Source organism: Musca domestica, unplaced genomic scaffold (genome assembly GCF_030504385.1).
Source record: "Musca domestica strain aabys unplaced genomic scaffold, Musca_domestica.polishedcontigs.V.1.1 167, whole genome shotgun sequence".
Taxonomy (NCBI): Eukaryota; Metazoa; Arthropoda; class Insecta; order Diptera; family Muscidae; genus Musca; species Musca domestica.
Genome location: NW_026712229.1, coordinates 1,128,123 through 1,146,014, shown reverse-complemented (window position 1 = coordinate 1,146,014; position 17,892 = coordinate 1,128,123). Strand labels below are relative to the sequence as shown.

Genomic DNA, 17,892 nt, shown 5'->3' with positions numbered 1-17,892 from the left:
AGGTGTATTAAACAAAGTGGTTGCATAGCTGTGTTAGTAACGAGGCATCATGGCTCTATTCCAGTGTTGCTCGAAATCGTTCAAGCATTATAACTTGTACAGTTGTTGTTGCAGAGTGATGTGAAATCCCAAAATAATGCACTTTTATTATTTTTTATTTTTTTTTAATCATTATACCTTTGAAAATGAAGTTTTGATTTATCAAATGAAAAAAATACAATTTTCATTTCCTCAAAATGAAAGACCGGAAGGCCAAAGTCAAGATATTTCAGATTTAATAGATCGGATTTATTCTTCTAGGATGAATAAAACCCAATGGTTATGGAAATTCAATAATGGGTGTTTAAAAGCATTGATACATTAAAAAGTATCAGTCGGGGTTGCCGTCAGTGAAGGGAGGAATTGTGTAATCCGATGTCTAGTGCTATCAAAGTAAGAACTGTATTTGGAGGGAAAAGCAAAAACAGCAATAAAAAGCAAATCTCTTTAAACATATTAATACATTTTTTCAATTCCCACGTATCATGCATTTGGCTTGCTGATAAATGTCACTTCAATCACTTTTAATCAAAGGTATTCGAATACTATGCAAAATAATTTGATAAAACGTAATTTTAATTGAAATCAACAATGGCAGAGCGGACAAAAAAAGAATTGGTTTCTTCATTCAATTTGAATGCACAAGAAAAGTGTGATAAAAATAGTTATAGAATGGAGGCACAAGCGTAGCAGGGAGGCAAGGCCGAACAGAAATTACGCGTCGCAGAACAATTTTAAAAGAATAAATGATTTCATATTATGTTGATGTTAAAATGATAATTATCGAGCAGAAGTATCCTTTTGTGAAATTAATACAATTAATTGCCAGTAATATTAAAAACGCGAAGGAAAAACAAATGTTTTCTGCAAATTTTAAATTTAACTAAAAAAAAAAAAATATTCCACACTGTAATTTAAATCCAAATTTTTAAAGTCCTTCAGAATTACCATCAAAACTCTACAACTGTTTCGACATTTTCACACAATTTATACTAAAACTGATCTCAGTGTTTACTGACAGCTATACACACACGATATCAATACACCATATTTTGGAATTCTTAAATTAGCGACAAAAATTGAAGCAATATGTTTCAATATAAAGATTTATATCAAATAATTGATGAAATTAAATTTGTATGATTGTCAGGTTTTGTGTTGTGTTGTTTTTTTTTTTTAAGATGCTGATACTCTAGAGTTTTGTTTTGTGGAAAAATATTCGGGAAGAATTTGAGGAGACAATTTTTAATTGGCTCTTGCATCTAGTTCATAGGCATTTAAAAATGTCAACGATGTCCAACGATAGCTTTTAGTTGCGGATCATACAATAATTTCCATACGATTCGCTTTCCTAGTAACCTTTGGTGGTCCTTGTGCAAGATCCGACATACCGCCATATTTAAAATTAAATATAACTGTTTGTTGGCCAAAATTAGCTTCAAAGCTAGGTAGAAGAAGATAATAATTTAAATAAAAATAAATAAGGCATACATGTTTTTGTAAATTTTAATACTTACTCGGTACTAATGTGTATTTCAGGTGGTTTCCCTGTGGCATTTTGTATGACTAAAAACATTTTTGTAACTATTTCTATTATATGTGCTGCTTGAACAACTATATCACCTTTCTTGCGACCAAATTCGGACTAGCAAAATGAGAGAAATAGACATATTTGGTTACACTTTGGGGAGTTTTATGTGAAAAATTAAGAACTTACAGCTTTCACATGAAATACGGCAATGTCATCCAGATATGGACTTAGTGACATACGATAGATTTCTGCAGCAGGCACACGATATTTTATTTGCAAAGTTCTTTGATCCAGTAGTAATAACGATGAAGTGGATATGACCAACAAAATAGGCACAATCTAAGGAAAATTTGAAAACAACATATAAAAACATCAAGGATGCAAATTTTTTGAACAAAAATCATTGTGTCCGGCGGTTATGAAAAACCAAAGCCGTTTTAAGTACAACTTTACAAGACTTAAGGTCCTGCTTATGTATGACGAAAACGAAAGAAAACCTCCATTCCAAATGCGTTTTAGAAATGTTGAGTTTAACTCAAAACTCAATAAGTAAAAAAACAATATGTTCGGCCGGGCCGAACTTTTAATACCCTTCACCTTATGTTAAAGGAAAAATTTTTATATATTAGTATCTGAATTCAAGCGTGTTTCACTTTAAATTTCATATACCAGTAATAAATACCAATTTTTATCAAAATATCGAATATCGCCAGGTACAGTTATATGGGGGCTATACCAAAACGTGGACCTATACATACAATATTTCACCACACGAGCTACAACCCATTAAGAACTACAAATACCATTTTCTGGACAAATCCGTTAAAAATATGGCAAAAATAATCAAAATACCAAATTTTGGGAGGTATCGTTATATATGGGCTATACCAAAACATGGACCTATACATACAATGGTAAGCCACACGAGCTAGAACCCATTATGACCTACAAATATCGATTTTAGACAAATCCGTGAAAAAATATGGCAAAAATAATCAAAATATCGAATATCGGGAGGTACCGTTATATGGGGCTATACAAAAACGTGGACCTATATATACAATGTTTCGCCACCCGAGCTAGAACCCTTTATGACCAACAAATACCAATTTTAAGACAAATCCGTGGAATATTGTGACAAAAATCAACAAAATACCGAATATGGAGGCAACGTTGTATGGGCCCGATATATCTCAATTTCAATACCAACCATCCCAAACACAACACAAATTGTTCTGCTAAATTTTGACGCTCTACGTCAAATAATGTGACCTGTATCGTGATTTCAACAGGCGGACAGACTGACATCGTTAAATCGACTTAGAATTTTATGCTGATCATACTTTATGCGGAATGACAAAGTTAAGTTTAGAGTAGTCATGTATAGAAGTTTTTTGAACCGTCCATGGCCCTGTCGGCTAGGTTTCTGTACTAATTGAAAATCCAAGGTGGAGGGTATAAAAATATGAAAAAATTATTTGGAATTGTGCATTTCTATGACATTCACTTTCGTGTCGTCACAGAGAAATAGGCCCTCATTTCAATACGCTTACTTACCTTACCATTTGATCTTGTTATCTTATTTATAATGTCTGCAAACACAACATACTGATCATTTGTTTCCGAACACATACGTTCCACATGGCATTGGCCTTAATCTCACATAATCTCCGATAAAAGGATGTCCCACACTGTCAACGAAGAACAGAAAATGTAAAATACTACTCCACTACAATATGGCTTACATTTGTATATACCTTCGAGCATACGAAGCTTTGCGATCCTTAAATATAATGCTGGCTGTAACTTTTTCACGCATACGATTTCTCGATGTCTGGTCAAAGGAACTACGATATAAATAGCATTTCCAACGATGATAGATGGCCCGCAACAGACGCGATGTTTCTTCAAGAAATGATGGAGCTGCCGGCCAATCCATTGACAGAGGACTTAATGAATTTGGTGGTAATTTTTGAGGTATGGTCATAAGATATTGGCGAGTTTTGTATTGAATATAAGCTCGGGTTATAACTTCAACTGCCCAATTGCCTCTTTGTTTGTATTTCACGGTACCGCATTGTTCACGTGTATGGAAGTATGATGTAAACTGGGAAGAAACATTTTTTTTTTATTGTTTTTTTTTTGCTTTTATGGTTCACTTACCCTCCACGCTCTCCAAGCCCTTGCAATTGCAATCTGACTTGATCGCAGTCTCAGAAAGCGACTTCTTTCGCGATACATACGAAACGTGGTCTGTATCAGAGTAGCCAAATCGTGCATACGTCCTTTGCGAAATTGTTCCAATTCGTAAACGGTACGTGGACTACGTACGAACACATTTTTTGTGCCAATCGTAAATTCAGCTGATGGCAATGGAAGATTACGTATTATGAGAGCTATACCCTCGACACATTTGCCGCCACGATAGTGCGGCCATGTTTTGGCACTTAAAAGTTTGTAGCGTAAAAAAAATTTCGCATGAAGCATATGAAAGCAATGACCCTGCCGGCAGAGATGTACCAGCGGCATCAGAGACATGTAGCGAACTTGATGTTGCACCAAGGACATATCAAAAGTTCTCGATTGACGACATTCATTTGGTTTTATGCAAAATATATAACGTGAACATCGCGGCTTAATTATGGCTAATAAAGTATTTAATTGAGTGCGTATATTGGAACTTAAAGTGGTGGGCTTTTTATTGGCTTGTCTCCGAGGATTGCCCTCGGGAAAGAGACTTTGTACGAGTGGCAGTTTACTTTGATATAAACCTGAACTTAAGTACTTTGGCAGCATATCGGAATTCTTTTCTAAAAATCTATGCACAGAATACTGCACAACATTGGCATAGTGTCGAATGCGAAATGTCATCGAGTTGGGTTGAGCTATCATAAAGCATGGATGACCCGCACAACACTGTTGTATACGTGTCAATAGGGCTTCGTTGGTGGTCAAATGTGGTTCGTTGATTAAACTCAATATGCCATAGTTGGGCTTGTCAATCAGCTCACATATCGACTCGTTGTCAAAGTAATCAATTCTAGACCATTCCAAACCTTCGCGTACATACAGTTCTTGTTCCACTCTAAGGATGTTGTGAACAAAATTTTGATGAATTTTCTCGGAGCTATAGTTTATGGCGAATTGTTCGAATGAGTTGTATTCCATAGATTCAAAACCATAAAAGTCCAGCAGAGCTAAATTCTTTTCACGCTGCGTTGATTTAAGACTATCATTGATTTTATTCACCAACCATGTGAAAAGTCTTGAGTATAGAGTGCGGCACAATGTGTTTCGTATCATTGATGCCTGGCGGGCATCTAGCTCGCAACCTAACGGAAACAATTGCATTAGAAATTTCAAATTTGTTTCCATTTTAATTTTAATTTATGGCATGCTTACCGACATCTTCCAAACTGCTGCTTGAGCTGCAGGCTCTTGTAAGGCAATTGATTAAAATTTGAGCTTCTAAATTGAGTAGGTGAGCAGTTTCTTCAACCTCTGTGAAAAGTAATTTTAATGTAGATATATTGGTTTTTAAGCATAAAAATCTCCTACCGTAAATATTCGATATTTGACAACCCTCGGTGCCATCAATATTTGTTATTGGTACAAATACAAAATTGCCTAATTTCAATACCACTGCTATTATACGAAAAATTGAATTTATTTCATCACAAGATAGACCAAGGACATCTAAGGATTTCTATAAAAGAAAATTAAACAAGTAGTACTAAAAATAACAAGTAGAAAAACGTTAAGTTCGGTCGGGCCGAACTTTTAATACCCTCCAGACACCATTGGGTAAAGAAAACATTTTCATATAAAAGTATCTGAATTCAAACGTGTTCCACCATAAACTGCAAATACCAGTAAGACCGTTTAGATAATGCTATTAAACTTTTCAAAGAAACCATAAAGTGGATGAGCCCGCTGTACGAGGGCCATACCAAAACGGGAACCTCCATAGAGAATTTTATACTTCAGGGATTGTCATTTACTAAGTCTTCTTAAATACCAAATTTGAAACAGTTTCGTGGGTACATGTGACTAGGATTATCAATCATTATATGTGTGCTATAGGAAAACGTGGACCTAAGTATTCAATGTTCGGCCACTGGAGCCAGAACCCATTATGAACTACAAATACCAATTTTTAGACAAATACGTGGAAAAATGTGGCAAAAATCATGAAAACACTGAATATCGGAAGGTACCGTTATATGGAGGTTATACCAAAACGTGGACCAATATATAGTATGTTCCGCTACCTGAGCTAGAACCCATTACAAACTAGAAATAACATTTTTTAGACAAATCCGTAAAAAATTTTGGCAGAAGTCATCAAAATATGGAATATCAGGAGGTGCTGTTATATGGGGGCTATACAAAATCGTGGACCTATACATACAATATTTCGCCATCGGAGTTAGAATCCATTATGGGTTACAAATATTAATTTTTAGACCAATCCGTGAAAAAATCAGGCGAAAATCATCAAAATAACGAATACCGGGAGGTAACATTTGTTCTGTTCTGTTTTGAAGTTCTGCCAAATTTTGAAGCTCTACGTCAAATAATGAGGGCTGTATCGTGATTTCAACAGACAGACGGACGGACATCGTTAAATCGACTTAGAATTTTATGCTGATCCTGCTGATCATACTATATACGGAATGACAAAGTTAAGGTACCCTCATTTTCAAGGTGGAGGGTATAAAAAAGGGGATTCTTTGATGGTACAACTTACTTTTGTGTAGTGAAAATTTGTCCGATCTTCCTCCAAGGCAGTTGTGTTTTTTAAAATGTCATACTTCTCGACATTACGGTACAATTTTAAGGATTCTAAAAGGATAGGTTTTAAATGTTTGTTTATTTTTATTACATGTCATGTTACTTAATAATTGTAAATCCCCGCCAGACAGTAATTGATAAAATATATGGAAATTCCTTTCACCGGAAGAAACGTCAGTCACACGAGTCTGTAAAAGTAAACACAAAATTTAAATAATTTTAGAGTAGTTTAAATTTTAAAATGTTTGCAGGTATAAATAGATGGATATTTTTAAGTTAATATTTAAACAGTGGGCACATAAGCAGCTTGAAGTCTTCGCAAGAGATGCACTAGAATCCTGCCGTTGTTTTTTTCTTATAATTTGACATTAACATGCCTCGCTGATGTCAAGCTGCTTATGTATCCTTTCGGATGTAAATATTTAAAAAATATGCATGATTTTTTTGAAAAAGACACACATATATTTAGCATCACATATAGTTGTCAAACCTTTTCCAGCATATCTGAGGCATGGGAAAATAAAAAGAATATTAATATATTAAAATACATACAGATATATTGTAACATTAATATAAATAGTTATCAAATGCAGGAATTTCAAAGTAAGGGTCTGTTTCTCTATGACAATACGAAAAGCATTTCAAATGAATTTTTCATTTTTTTTTTTTTTGATTTTCTATTAATTAAATCAAAAATTTGAAAATCATATTTGGATTAATATTTTTCGTTCGAAATCACTCGTGTATCGTCATAAAAAACAGGTCCTAAGTCGCTTGATTTAGTTCCATTAATGCTTAAAGGTAACTTACAGCATTTTTTTTTTAATTCCTGTATTTTGATGGTTAAAATATTAACTCTCTTGTAAACCAAGTAAATATGATCATCAACTTACAATGAGTTATGTGAACACCAATTGGATCGCCCTTAAAATCAATTTCTATATCAAAAGTTTCCCCTAAAAAAGAATGAAATTTGAAAATCAAAACGATTTAAAAGTCAAATTATACATGCATACATAACGACTGGAATTATTGTTTTTCAGCGTTACAGCATTTCCCATGGCCTCTAGGAAAACATCAGCGAATGAAACACATTCTCTTAATCTCTTCAAAGGGTTTTTTTGCCTTCTTGGCGTTGCCGGAGATGATTGCCACAATTTGAGCGCATTAATGGCCGATTGATTTATTTTATGAGCATCATATAAAGAAATGCGTTGCATGGAACCAGATAAATGTGAGCTTTCATCGCGATTACAGCATTCCGATAAACTTTGCTTGGTTAAATTTGAACAACTGCCACGTTGTAAATGTGACGAGGACATTGTTGATAAGCTATAATTACCCGGCTGTGAGGATATACTTATATCTCCATCATCTCTATCAAAACTTTGAGCTCTAGTACATTTACTGTGGCCACATTGGCGACAACCACCGCCACCAACACCAACGGAAGATGTCAAATATTTCGGCGATGTGCTTCGAGGCAAATAGATGGTGGAGGAAGATTTCGAGGTTGAGGCAGATTTATGGGGAATTTGTGTTGACTGATGATGTTTGAAACAGGATTTTGGTGGATGAGGTGATAAGGTAATGCCAAAGGTTGTTGACAACTGTTGGCCACAATGTGATGACATGGCCGTGGTGTATATTGAACTATCTAGGGTAGATATATTTTCCGTACTTTTGTGATGTGAAAAATCAAAGTCGACCATTTTCTCTTTCATACTACGTTTCCCTTGCCGTTCGGAGCTTTCGGCACGCGTTCTATGCTGGGCAGCTGCATCACAGTATTTTGGTGTTGGTGGTCCTGGAGAAGGTGACTGTCTGCGTTGTTGTTGTTGCATTGCCAAACATGTATTTGAATTGGCGGCAGTAATTGGGTTTTTATTTTGTAAATAGCTTAATGTCGGCCCCATTGAACAAGAACTGGATGTGCGTCGATGTCTGTGGGAAGATGAACAGCCAGCGGCTCCTGCTGCTGTGGCTGGCGTACCACTGGATCCAGCAGAAGATTGTTTGCTCAGAGATGATGATCTTTTAGATTTTTCTTGAATATGTGTTAGGAAATTGACAATCATTTTAAAAGATTCGGTTTTACCGGATCCACTTTCACCTGTAAATAATAAAAAACGTTTATTAATAAAGATTCACAAAAAAATAAAATGCTACATGAAGCACTGAGTGCAATTTTGAATATAATCCCATGAATATAATCCCATTCTGAATATAATCCCATGTCTAAGAATTAATTGATTTTAATTATTTTTTTTATTTCAACATAAATATTGTTCTCTATGCCTCATTTTTGAATGTAGATATGTATTCAAATTCATTTACCCATCATAATTATGCATTGATCCTCATTTCTATCCTTAAGAGATTGAAATGATAAATTTGCAAGGCCATAACTAAAATTAAGAATTTTTGAATTAATAAAATTGATATAAATTTGAATTTATTACTCAATTTTCTTACATGTGTGGAGGCAATTGAAATATGCCCTTACTACCATAGTTATGTATTAGGTCCAACGAATTTTCTGATATGTGATGATATGGATTAACAGCCACCACGGAAGTGCCTATGTAAGTCTGTAAATTTGTAAAATAATCACCATTATTTCCACGAAAATTCCTCAAAAAAAAAAAATCCAAAATCCAATCCAACTTACATAAATGAGATCACGTTTGTAACGCTGATGTATGTTATTAATGAAACTATCTTCAGAAAGATTTTCCAATAATACAGAATCCCAAGTACCAATTTCTTGTTCCATAGTAGAAAAAATAACAAAATTTGGCAATAATATAAGGCTTGCAGGTTACAAAATGGAATGCTTAGTATTGTAATTATTTATTTTAAAGACCTGTAAAGAAAAAAAAATATATAAAAAAATATTATAGAAAATATAACGAAGATATAATAAAATTGTATTATTTAATAATTATTATTTTTATGTTAAAAATAGTCACAAAAACACTTCACTGTTAAGGTCCGAAACAGAAAAAAATTAAATTAGTAAAATGTCTTAGATTTCCTTTTTTAATGTTTTAAAATAGAGATATCATACTACAGGAAATTGATATTAATTCGTTTTAATATTTTCGGTTACAACAAAAACTTGATTAAACTAAAATATTAAAAAAGCGAAATAAGCCTCAATCTATGAAATTTTAAAAACCAAAAATATTCATAAAATTATTGTGTCGATCTATAATCTTATTTTTGATATTCATTTTGAAGCCCTTTTTCTAATATTGGGAACAAATGCGAATTATTAGTTTATTCGTGTATTTATAAGATAAATACTTCAGCTTCACCGTTGCATTCTGTAATTCATTTTTGGAATAAAAGGCTTTCATATTAATTATTTCTTCATAAATATTCCTTACAGAATACAGAGCAAGTTAAAGATTTAGGTTTTTAAAAAAAGTTTTTTTTTTCACAAAATTAAAATCTATTATCATCGGTGATAAAATACGCATAATAGACTACACTGATCACTGCAACAAGATACAACAGCAACAATAACGTGTGTGACAATGAATGTTCTCAACACACTTGAGATTTTATTTCTTTTCATTGATAATTTATCGATTTTCTTTGCTGTTAGGAGTGTGTTTTTACATAAATTTGATATACATATTAATCAACACAGTAAATATCTTCAATTTATTCACTCCAATATAACATTATGTACCATTATTTTAAGGAAAAACAATGATTTTCCCCATTACTTATTTTTGTTTCTAATTTTTATTCACACATATTATTATTTCTTGATATATACTACACATTCTAGCGCGGTGAGTGACTTCGAAGGAAGAAGAAGAATTGACATATGACATAGTCAAATAGTTTTTATAAACAACGGCGTCGAAATAACCGTTATGCTTTGCTAAGGTGATTCAGATGCAAAGGTATTTGTGTAGTTAAGGAAAATATAAATACAGCAATGAAAAATATAATGAGGTGAAACATTTTTAAATCACAATTCTACAGCATCTTCTTATTTTTAGAACTTTTTGAATTATTAAAATTTAAATTATGTTACTTTTGTTAGTAATCGAGTACAAAGCGTTCGTTCTCACGATTGTGGTTTAACGCTGAGCATTGCTTGACTGAACACACAACATTGAATGTTATGTCATTAACAGCTGTGATTTCTTGTTTCTTGTCTTGGAACGATGTCGGCCCTGCAAAAAGTTTGTAAAAAACATTTAAAAGAAGTGAAATTGTGAATTAATTGATAGAAGTTATTTAATTTATTTGCAGTTATCATCCTCCCTACTTAAGGAGTCAATAGCAAATGCAAAATGTGCTGCTGCTCTCATTCACACAACGTCTGTGTGCGAGAAAACCCAATCGGGCCGATACCGCATAACCACAAAACGTAACAAACCCCTCACCTACGAAATGGCCAATCCACCACATTATATTGCACATCGGAAATCATGGAATTCGTGGAATACATGTATGTCAAATCGATAAATTAATAGAACGTTGGCATATTAAATTATTTCCCCCAATTTTAGCCACAATGTTGGATGGCCTACGTCCCTCCCAGACTGCAATTGAAGATCTATTTATCCGCAAGTTTATTAATGGCACTTGGCATTCGTTGGTGTGCTCGGAAGTTATTATTAAGCGCCAGCATAATATGATTCGTATAGCTGCCATTATGAGGCAGGCTATTAGTGCACGTAAAATGTATTTCCTAATTGGCTATACTGAGGAACTTTTGTCCTATTGGATGCAATGTCCGGTCACATTGGAACTTCAAACAGTACAAGACAAAAATGATGTTGTTTTCAAGTATATTTAAGTTAACATTTCTGTTGGTAAAGCTAGTTTATTAATGAATATAAAACGAGTAATTTTTACTTTAATGAACAGTTATTTTTTCACTGTGTTGATTGCTGTTTTGCCATGCTTTTATCGCTTTGTTTACAATTAGAGCATCCGGATCTTTGACCTGAAAATAAAAGACAAAACCCAGTCAAAAAGGCATATACCAAATGGGCGGAAGATTAATCTGAAAATTCAGTCTAAGAGCTATTTTGAATATAATTCTTATAGACCATGACTACAAACTCACCACCCCAATTCCATTTTGAATAAATGTTTCCCCGTTAGGAAACAACTCATTCGGAATAGAGATGAAGTTATCAATACCTCTCACACCCACCTGCTCTATCAGATTTTTAAACTCGTTACTGGTTTTGCATTTCATTGCCTTATCGCTTAGAGCCTTGGCCATCTCTAGGAATATAAATACGACGATTTTCTTTGATCCGCCACATATTTTGTCCCATACACGTACTAAGGTAGATTCATTGATGACACCGGCAAAACAAGTCATATACCATCTATCTAATAATTGGTCTGATTTGAAAACATCCAAATTTTCCAAGTGACTGTAAAATACAACTTGTTTTATTTAATTATTCGCTTTTAATATTATTTAAATTACCTATACAACTGCATATCGTCTTTTTTAAGTAGTGTCTGAGTCAACTCTTTCAGTCTAGGACATTCTTGTTGTATATCTAGAGTACAGGCATAGAATTCTTTTGCCAACCAATATGTCTCAACATCATCGTTGAATATCTGTAGCAACACTTTAACTATTTCCATAAACACCTGATCAGCTATATCCTCAGGTCCTGAGTGCAAAAGACGATTTTGTTCCAATTGCCACATACTTAGCAATACTTTCGGTTTTGTTGTAGAGCCATATTGCATTATATTTACAGCTCTGAGTAGATCATCATAGACAGCTTTGCGTTGATTCATAATGAATTCGGTGGAGTTCTTATGCAATGGCATAACGCCCAAAATAATGTTCCACAAGAGGCTGCGATGTGTGGTAGGAACGGTGTAGCTCAAACAGAATTGTTTCAGTTTGACATGATTGCGTATATTATCCTGTAACAATTTGTTAAGTGATTTCTTTTCCTCGACACTATGGCAGCCTACTTTTTCATAATAACTGGACCGGAAATTTCGTTCATCGGCAGTCATTTTTTAATTATTTTAGATAATTCGATGTAGGGAAACTGCATTAAGCTAAATATGGGTGGATCCGGCCCTTCTGGAGGTTGTGTTGTTTTGGTTTGTAGGGCCCTATTTGTTTCTAATCAAACAAGTTTATTGTAGATATTCACTGAAAGGAACTGTAGGAAATAGATGCACATATTTTTGTGTTATTTAGTTCATTTTTATCTATATTTCATACGTTCACTTTCTTTGGAAAGGAAAATCAGTAAAACAGACGTATAGCGTAAATAAAAATTGTGAGTGAGATAAGTGGCGAAAAGGTAAGTAATTGAACATTATTTTAATTAAAAGTTTTCACAAATGTAACATGATAAAATGATACAGGTAGGCACATCAACACAGCTGCTGGTATAATGAGCTGTCAAACCAATTTCAGAATTGAAATTTTCGAATGAAAAATATCGAAATATTTAAAAATTGTTGAAAAAGGTATGTCGCAACAACATCCGGTTGGCGTCTTATAAGAAAATCCATTTATTTTTGGAGTTATTTTTAAAAAATATATCAATGTTCGCGAGTGTTGATGCATCTACATATATTCTTCTACCATGATATTAAATAAACGAAATAACTTTTTTGCGTTCCAGTACCTGCAATAATCTACTAGTGTTGCCTTTTTTTAATATCATAATGGTTTATCGTAGTAAAAACTATTACATTCTTGCAGTTCTGGAGCAGACCATTTGATAGAATCTTAGAAATTACAAATTTTGCCGATAGTAAGTAGGAGATCAAGGCCTATATAAGGTGGGCCAAGAAGACTACTTTTTTTCTCTATATGACTTTTTAAATTTCAAATTTAAATTAATTGTGTTTTTAACAGCAAACTTGGTAGTTAGCTGCGCTTACTGACCGACCTTATATAGGCCTTTTTGTAGATTTTAAGCTTTAAAGGGAATGTGCTTGGTTATGAAGATTTTTATGCCACTTCTTTAATTGAAAGGAAGAAAGGCTATTGAGAAATATCTCCATTTTCCTCATATCCATGGACTTTAAAATATGAAACTGTTGGTTTTGTATATTTTTCATTTTTTCAAAATTCTTATATTGAAAAAACCCGCGAAACAAAAATGGTATTTTGGGTTTATTCCACAAGATTTAATCTAAAATAGTAGGACAATATAGTTTTATTAAAAAATTTTACAATGTGTTGCCCACTAACGTCGAAAATAGGCATTCGTTTTGCAACCGAATTTGAAAAATTTTCAAATTTTTTATTGAAAACAATACATAAACATAAACAAAATGTGTTTTTTTGACAGAATAAGGACACCAAAAGAAAAAAATTGTATTTGGGGGGTAGCATGGTAAGAAGGTAGTCATGTAATCATATGTTTACAATTTTTTCAAATCTCATTGTCAAAATCTATATTCATAAATCCATTGTATACAAACAAAATCAGAGATAGGAACTGTTTTTTATGCATTGAAATTTGACTAGGTAAATTATAGAAAATGCAGAGCTGGGAATGCTAATATGAAATGTGTTTACCTTTATTTCATTGTACCATGGCGGTTGCTTTGTTCTACCACCTGTAATTGTGCCATGCTCATATCTATCATCCAAAAAATTACACTTGCGGAAATTATAGTAGTTTAATGTAAATCAGGAGTTTGTTTTTGGAAAATATTGGATAAATTCTGGAAAAATCTATTCGTAGATACCCCAAATATTCAACATACAGTGGGATGTAGCGACAATACATTATACTACTAAAATAAAAAGACATCAACACGTTTTTTATAATTAAACTATTTATTTACAATATCCCCACAATATTTGTTGTAATTTATCTACACACATTGCCAATCCGCATAGCTTGCTTGCATATTTTGTTAAATATTTTCATTTTTTCATTAATTTAACACTCTTAACATTTTGCTATACAAATTTTTGTGATGTAATATCACATTGGAAAAATTGCAAATTAATAATTTTTCAACACAAATACCTACTGAGAAATGAATATAGAGAGGGCCAGAGTAGGGTATATATACGCGAAATTATACCTAATTTAAATATTTGAAAATACTAATTGCTCGAATAAATAATTAAATGAAATCAACTATAACCACGGTAGGTATATAAAATACATCGAAAAAATATTTTAGTTAGAAAATGACTGATATTAAAAACTATAAAACCTTAATTTGTTGCTATTTAAAATATATTCATGTCTTTTTCTCTCAAAAAGATGTCGTGTTTGGTGGAGGTCGATCGGCCGAAGACTTCAATATCTAAAGAAAAAATGCTATTAACTAATAAAAGCGTTTACGGGCATTTTTCTCTTTGAAATAGGAAATGGCAAAAATAGCCACAGCTACAGCTGCCAACATTCCGAAGAGTAAAATGAAGAAGATCTTGGTATTTGACATGCTGGGTTTGGGGTCATCTTTATGCTCACGTGGTGGCTCGAATGTTTTGGCATTGGGAATTATGTTGGCACGGGCTATAATTTGATCGGGCTGTTGAAAAAAAAAGATTTAAGCATTATTACAAATGTAACATTTCAATGAGCGAAATTCAACTTACCGTAACATCTGTGTCCAAATCGTAGAATTTAAAACTCAAAATATCATGATTGTCTGACAAATCGCCTGTTGTTGCTGAAAGACCAAAGAAGTAACCTGTTGGTAATTCAACATTGTTAACAACGAAGCAATTTTTCCATTCGTTGCGATTTTCAAGATCTGTCGATACCGATAAAATATCGTTTTCGTAACGGATCGCCACATGTGTATCAAAATTAACATTACGGAAACGCACTTCGCAACCGGCTAATTGTGTATGAGTACCGTCACGGTCATGATCGTAACTCCATGTGCCATTGTTTACCATTGCGCTCAAGTAGGGATGTTGATGCTAGTTTAAAAAATATGATTCATTAGTATTATTGGTAGATAAAATTATTTCCGAAAATGTTAAAATTCAACAGTTGTTATTTATAATAGATGATTAGTATTATCGAAGAATACTTAACAAAATTAAGACAAAATATAAACCTCGAAATATTTTAAACTACTCAAGAGCTGATATCTAAATTTGGCGTTTAAAATACATTTATTTTTCACCAGTGTAAGTGTAAGAAAATACCCAAACTTTAATTCAAATATATATTGTGGGAATGGGAACTTCAACTTATCCGGGAAAACCAAATAATATGGCAATGAGGACTTTTAACGAAATGAAAACGGAATTTTAATATACTTGGGAGTCAGAGACACATCTCTCACGAACCGTTTACAAATGTATATCTGTCTTCTTTTGAAAATAATGGAAACAATATCGGCCCAAAACCCCTCAAATCTTAAAACTAACATGTTAATTTTTCTTCAATACTTACATTGTGAGGACCATTGTGATTGCTGTAGGTATCCAATATAACAGCTAGACCAGAAAAGTGATCTTTACTGCCAAAAACTGGACCCGGTTGCATACGTTCCTTAGTATACCAAATAGCAAAACCATCACCAAAAGTTCTGTGCCCTTGCCATGTACCTTGAAGGTTACATGAACTTCCCAATTTTTGGTCAAACATGGCTAAAAACAACCAAATACATTGTAAATTATTTGTACTTTGGACATCTGAGTCATAATATTTACCGAATAGTTCCATAGCGCACCACTTTTTGATTGTAAATCGGGTGTGAGCCGTATGTAGTTGCTTGTCACCACAGTGTGTCCGAGGAAGTCCCAATTGGCTAGATTAACTCCAACACCTGAAACAACATGTAGCATTGACAAATTCACTTTTAAATTTCAAACATAGCATCTGGGGAGGAACTTACCTTGGAATGGTCTAACTAATGAGTGTTCCCTCTTCATGTATTCATTGGTGCTAACTGCACACTCACACACCAGCACACCGATAATAAATATAAGCGTCGCTTTAATGCATTCCACAAAAGACATTTTGAAGTCAATTCAATTTGGTAACTAATTAAAAAAGCGTGTTGTTGCTATTCTTTTGCTCTTATCACAAAATAACAATTAGCCGCACAAAATCAATGTTTGCATTGGAGAAAATATTCGAGAATGTTGATGATGGAGTCGGCTTGTTGAAATGAAACAGAGTTGCCGTTGTACTGTAAGGGTTGTTTGCCAAATGTTACTAAATTTGATACATGAAACTAAGTTATTGTCGTAATTAAAGTTATTGCAACTGTTCTTTGGTACAATATTAATGGTGTACTTTATATTTTTCTCAAAAATTATTGAAAACAGAAACTGTAGCAAATAGACCGTCTTTCTAAAATTTTATCAAGTTAACAATTTGACGTCTTAAATGTTTGATGAAAAATGTTAGAAATGGCAATACTATTAGCATGTAAGATAGTGGCGCCCTTCAATAGCAACGTATGTCATTCGTCGCCGTCATATGAGGGGCAACGATGGCTGCGTTCAGTTACATATTGCAAAATTTGGAATTTATACTTTAAGAGTTTCTTACGCATCGACACAGCTGCTAGGACAGTGAACTGTCAAACCAAATTTGCAATTGAAAATGTTGAATGAAAAATTATTTAAATTTGTAAAAATTGTTTTTCAACAATATATTATAATATCCTCCGAATGACGTCGTATAAGAAAACATATAAAAATCTACTTATATTTGAAAAGAAATTTAAAAAATGTTGACAGATCAATGCTCCCAAGCGTTGATGCATCTACCTGTATTTTTCTACCATGGTTTCTTATCTTTTATTCTCCATTCTGTATTTGTATATAAGAGACATGCCTGCTACTAAGATTTTAAAATAAAAATGTACTGTTTAATAAGATATGTTTGTCCCAAAAATTGCATGGTCTTTTTATATTTCCTGCAGGAACTTCTTTCAAATAATACGTTTACATTTAATAAATCAATTGTCAATTCCATTGCGTATACGTCAAATGAAGTCGACTCTGCAAATGCAATGGAATTGACAGTTGAAATCCATTGAATTTAGAATAAAGGAAACACAGGTGTATAATATAGGGGATGACTACAAAATGTATTTTTTTACTTTACATTAAAAAATGTGTTTTATATAACTATCTCCTAATTAATGTATTTAAATTTTTACCGACATATATAAACATTTTGTTGGCATCTATTGTTCTTTAAAACAAAAGAAATTTTCAAGATTAATTTTTGAAGATATAATGTGTTTATCACGTTTTAATAACAGCAGTTAGAATGAAGTATGATACAAGTAGGGTACGTTAGTCAAATCTTAAGCTATATTTTAAATCATTATCAGACAGAATGGGTTTTACATATGCGCCGTCACTTTTATTATATATGTGTAATTCCGTGTGCATGTCAAATTTATACATATGACTCATAATACAGGGTGAGATGAAAAAACTGGAAAAAAGACTGCTGTCATTTCTAAGCAACTCGTCCGACCATGGTAAAAAAATACAGGTAGATGCATCAACGCTTGGGAGCATTGATATGTCAAGAACTTTTAAATTTCTTTTC

General features: G+C 33.1%; 4 protein-coding genes across 5 annotated transcripts; 1 reads left to right on the top strand and 3 right to left on the bottom strand.

Moving 5' to 3' along the window:
• Positions 1 to 1,202: 1,202 nt before the first annotated feature.
• On the bottom strand, positions 1,203 to 10,171 carry LOC101895391 (unconventional myosin-Ib-like). Its single transcript, XM_059120312.1, is given in 18 exon segments — positions 1,203 to 1,483; positions 1,557 to 1,684; positions 1,757 to 1,909; positions 3,128 to 3,221; positions 3,223 to 3,261; positions 3,328 to 3,677; positions 3,734 to 4,902; positions 4,973 to 5,071; positions 5,129 to 5,276; positions 6,321 to 6,415; positions 6,468 to 6,552; positions 6,855 to 6,868; positions 7,258 to 7,321; positions 7,381 to 8,477; positions 8,702 to 8,772; positions 8,840 to 8,955; positions 9,036 to 9,230; positions 10,065 to 10,171. Coding segments are annotated over 17 exon segments (3,951 nt in total). The 5' UTR covers positions 9,141 to 9,230; positions 10,065 to 10,171; the 3' UTR covers positions 1,203 to 1,359.
• Positions 10,172 to 10,425: 254 nt separating this feature from the next.
• LOC101894771 (small ribosomal subunit protein uS3m) lies at positions 10,426 to 11,253 on the top strand. The gene is made up of 3 exons (XM_005188557.4): positions 10,426 to 10,569; positions 10,640 to 10,838; positions 10,900 to 11,253. The coding sequence occupies exons 1-3, from the start codon at positions 10,552 to 10,554 to the stop codon at positions 11,187 to 11,189; spliced, it is 507 nt and encodes a 168-aa protein (XP_005188614.1). The 5' UTR covers positions 10,426 to 10,551; the 3' UTR covers positions 11,190 to 11,253.
• Positions 11,165 to 12,536, bottom strand: LOC131801541 (TBC1 domain family member 7-like). 2 transcript variants are annotated; one of them, XM_059120309.1, is made up of 3 exons: positions 11,838 to 12,536; positions 11,463 to 11,781; positions 11,165 to 11,339 (listed from the first exon to the last, which is right to left on the bottom strand). In XM_059120309.1, exons 1-3 carry the CDS (start codon positions 12,386 to 12,388, stop codon positions 11,250 to 11,252), a joined length of 960 nt encoding a protein of 319 aa, XP_058976292.1. In that variant the 5' UTR covers positions 12,389 to 12,536; the 3' UTR covers positions 11,165 to 11,249. The 2 variants fall into 2 exon arrangements, with proteins under 2 accessions (XP_058976292.1, XP_058976293.1); XM_059120310.1 differs by having other exon boundaries at positions 11,553 to 11,781.
• Positions 12,537 to 14,285: 1,749 nt separating this feature from the next.
• On the bottom strand, positions 14,286 to 16,723 carry LOC131801540 (vesicular integral-membrane protein VIP36-like). The gene is given in 6 exon segments (XM_059120308.1): positions 14,286 to 14,890; positions 14,958 to 15,287; positions 15,769 to 15,902; positions 15,905 to 15,965; positions 16,029 to 16,144; positions 16,214 to 16,723. Coding segments are annotated over 6 exon segments (972 nt in total). The 5' UTR covers positions 16,338 to 16,723; the 3' UTR covers positions 14,286 to 14,683.
• Positions 16,724 to 17,892: the final 1,169 nt, after the last annotated feature.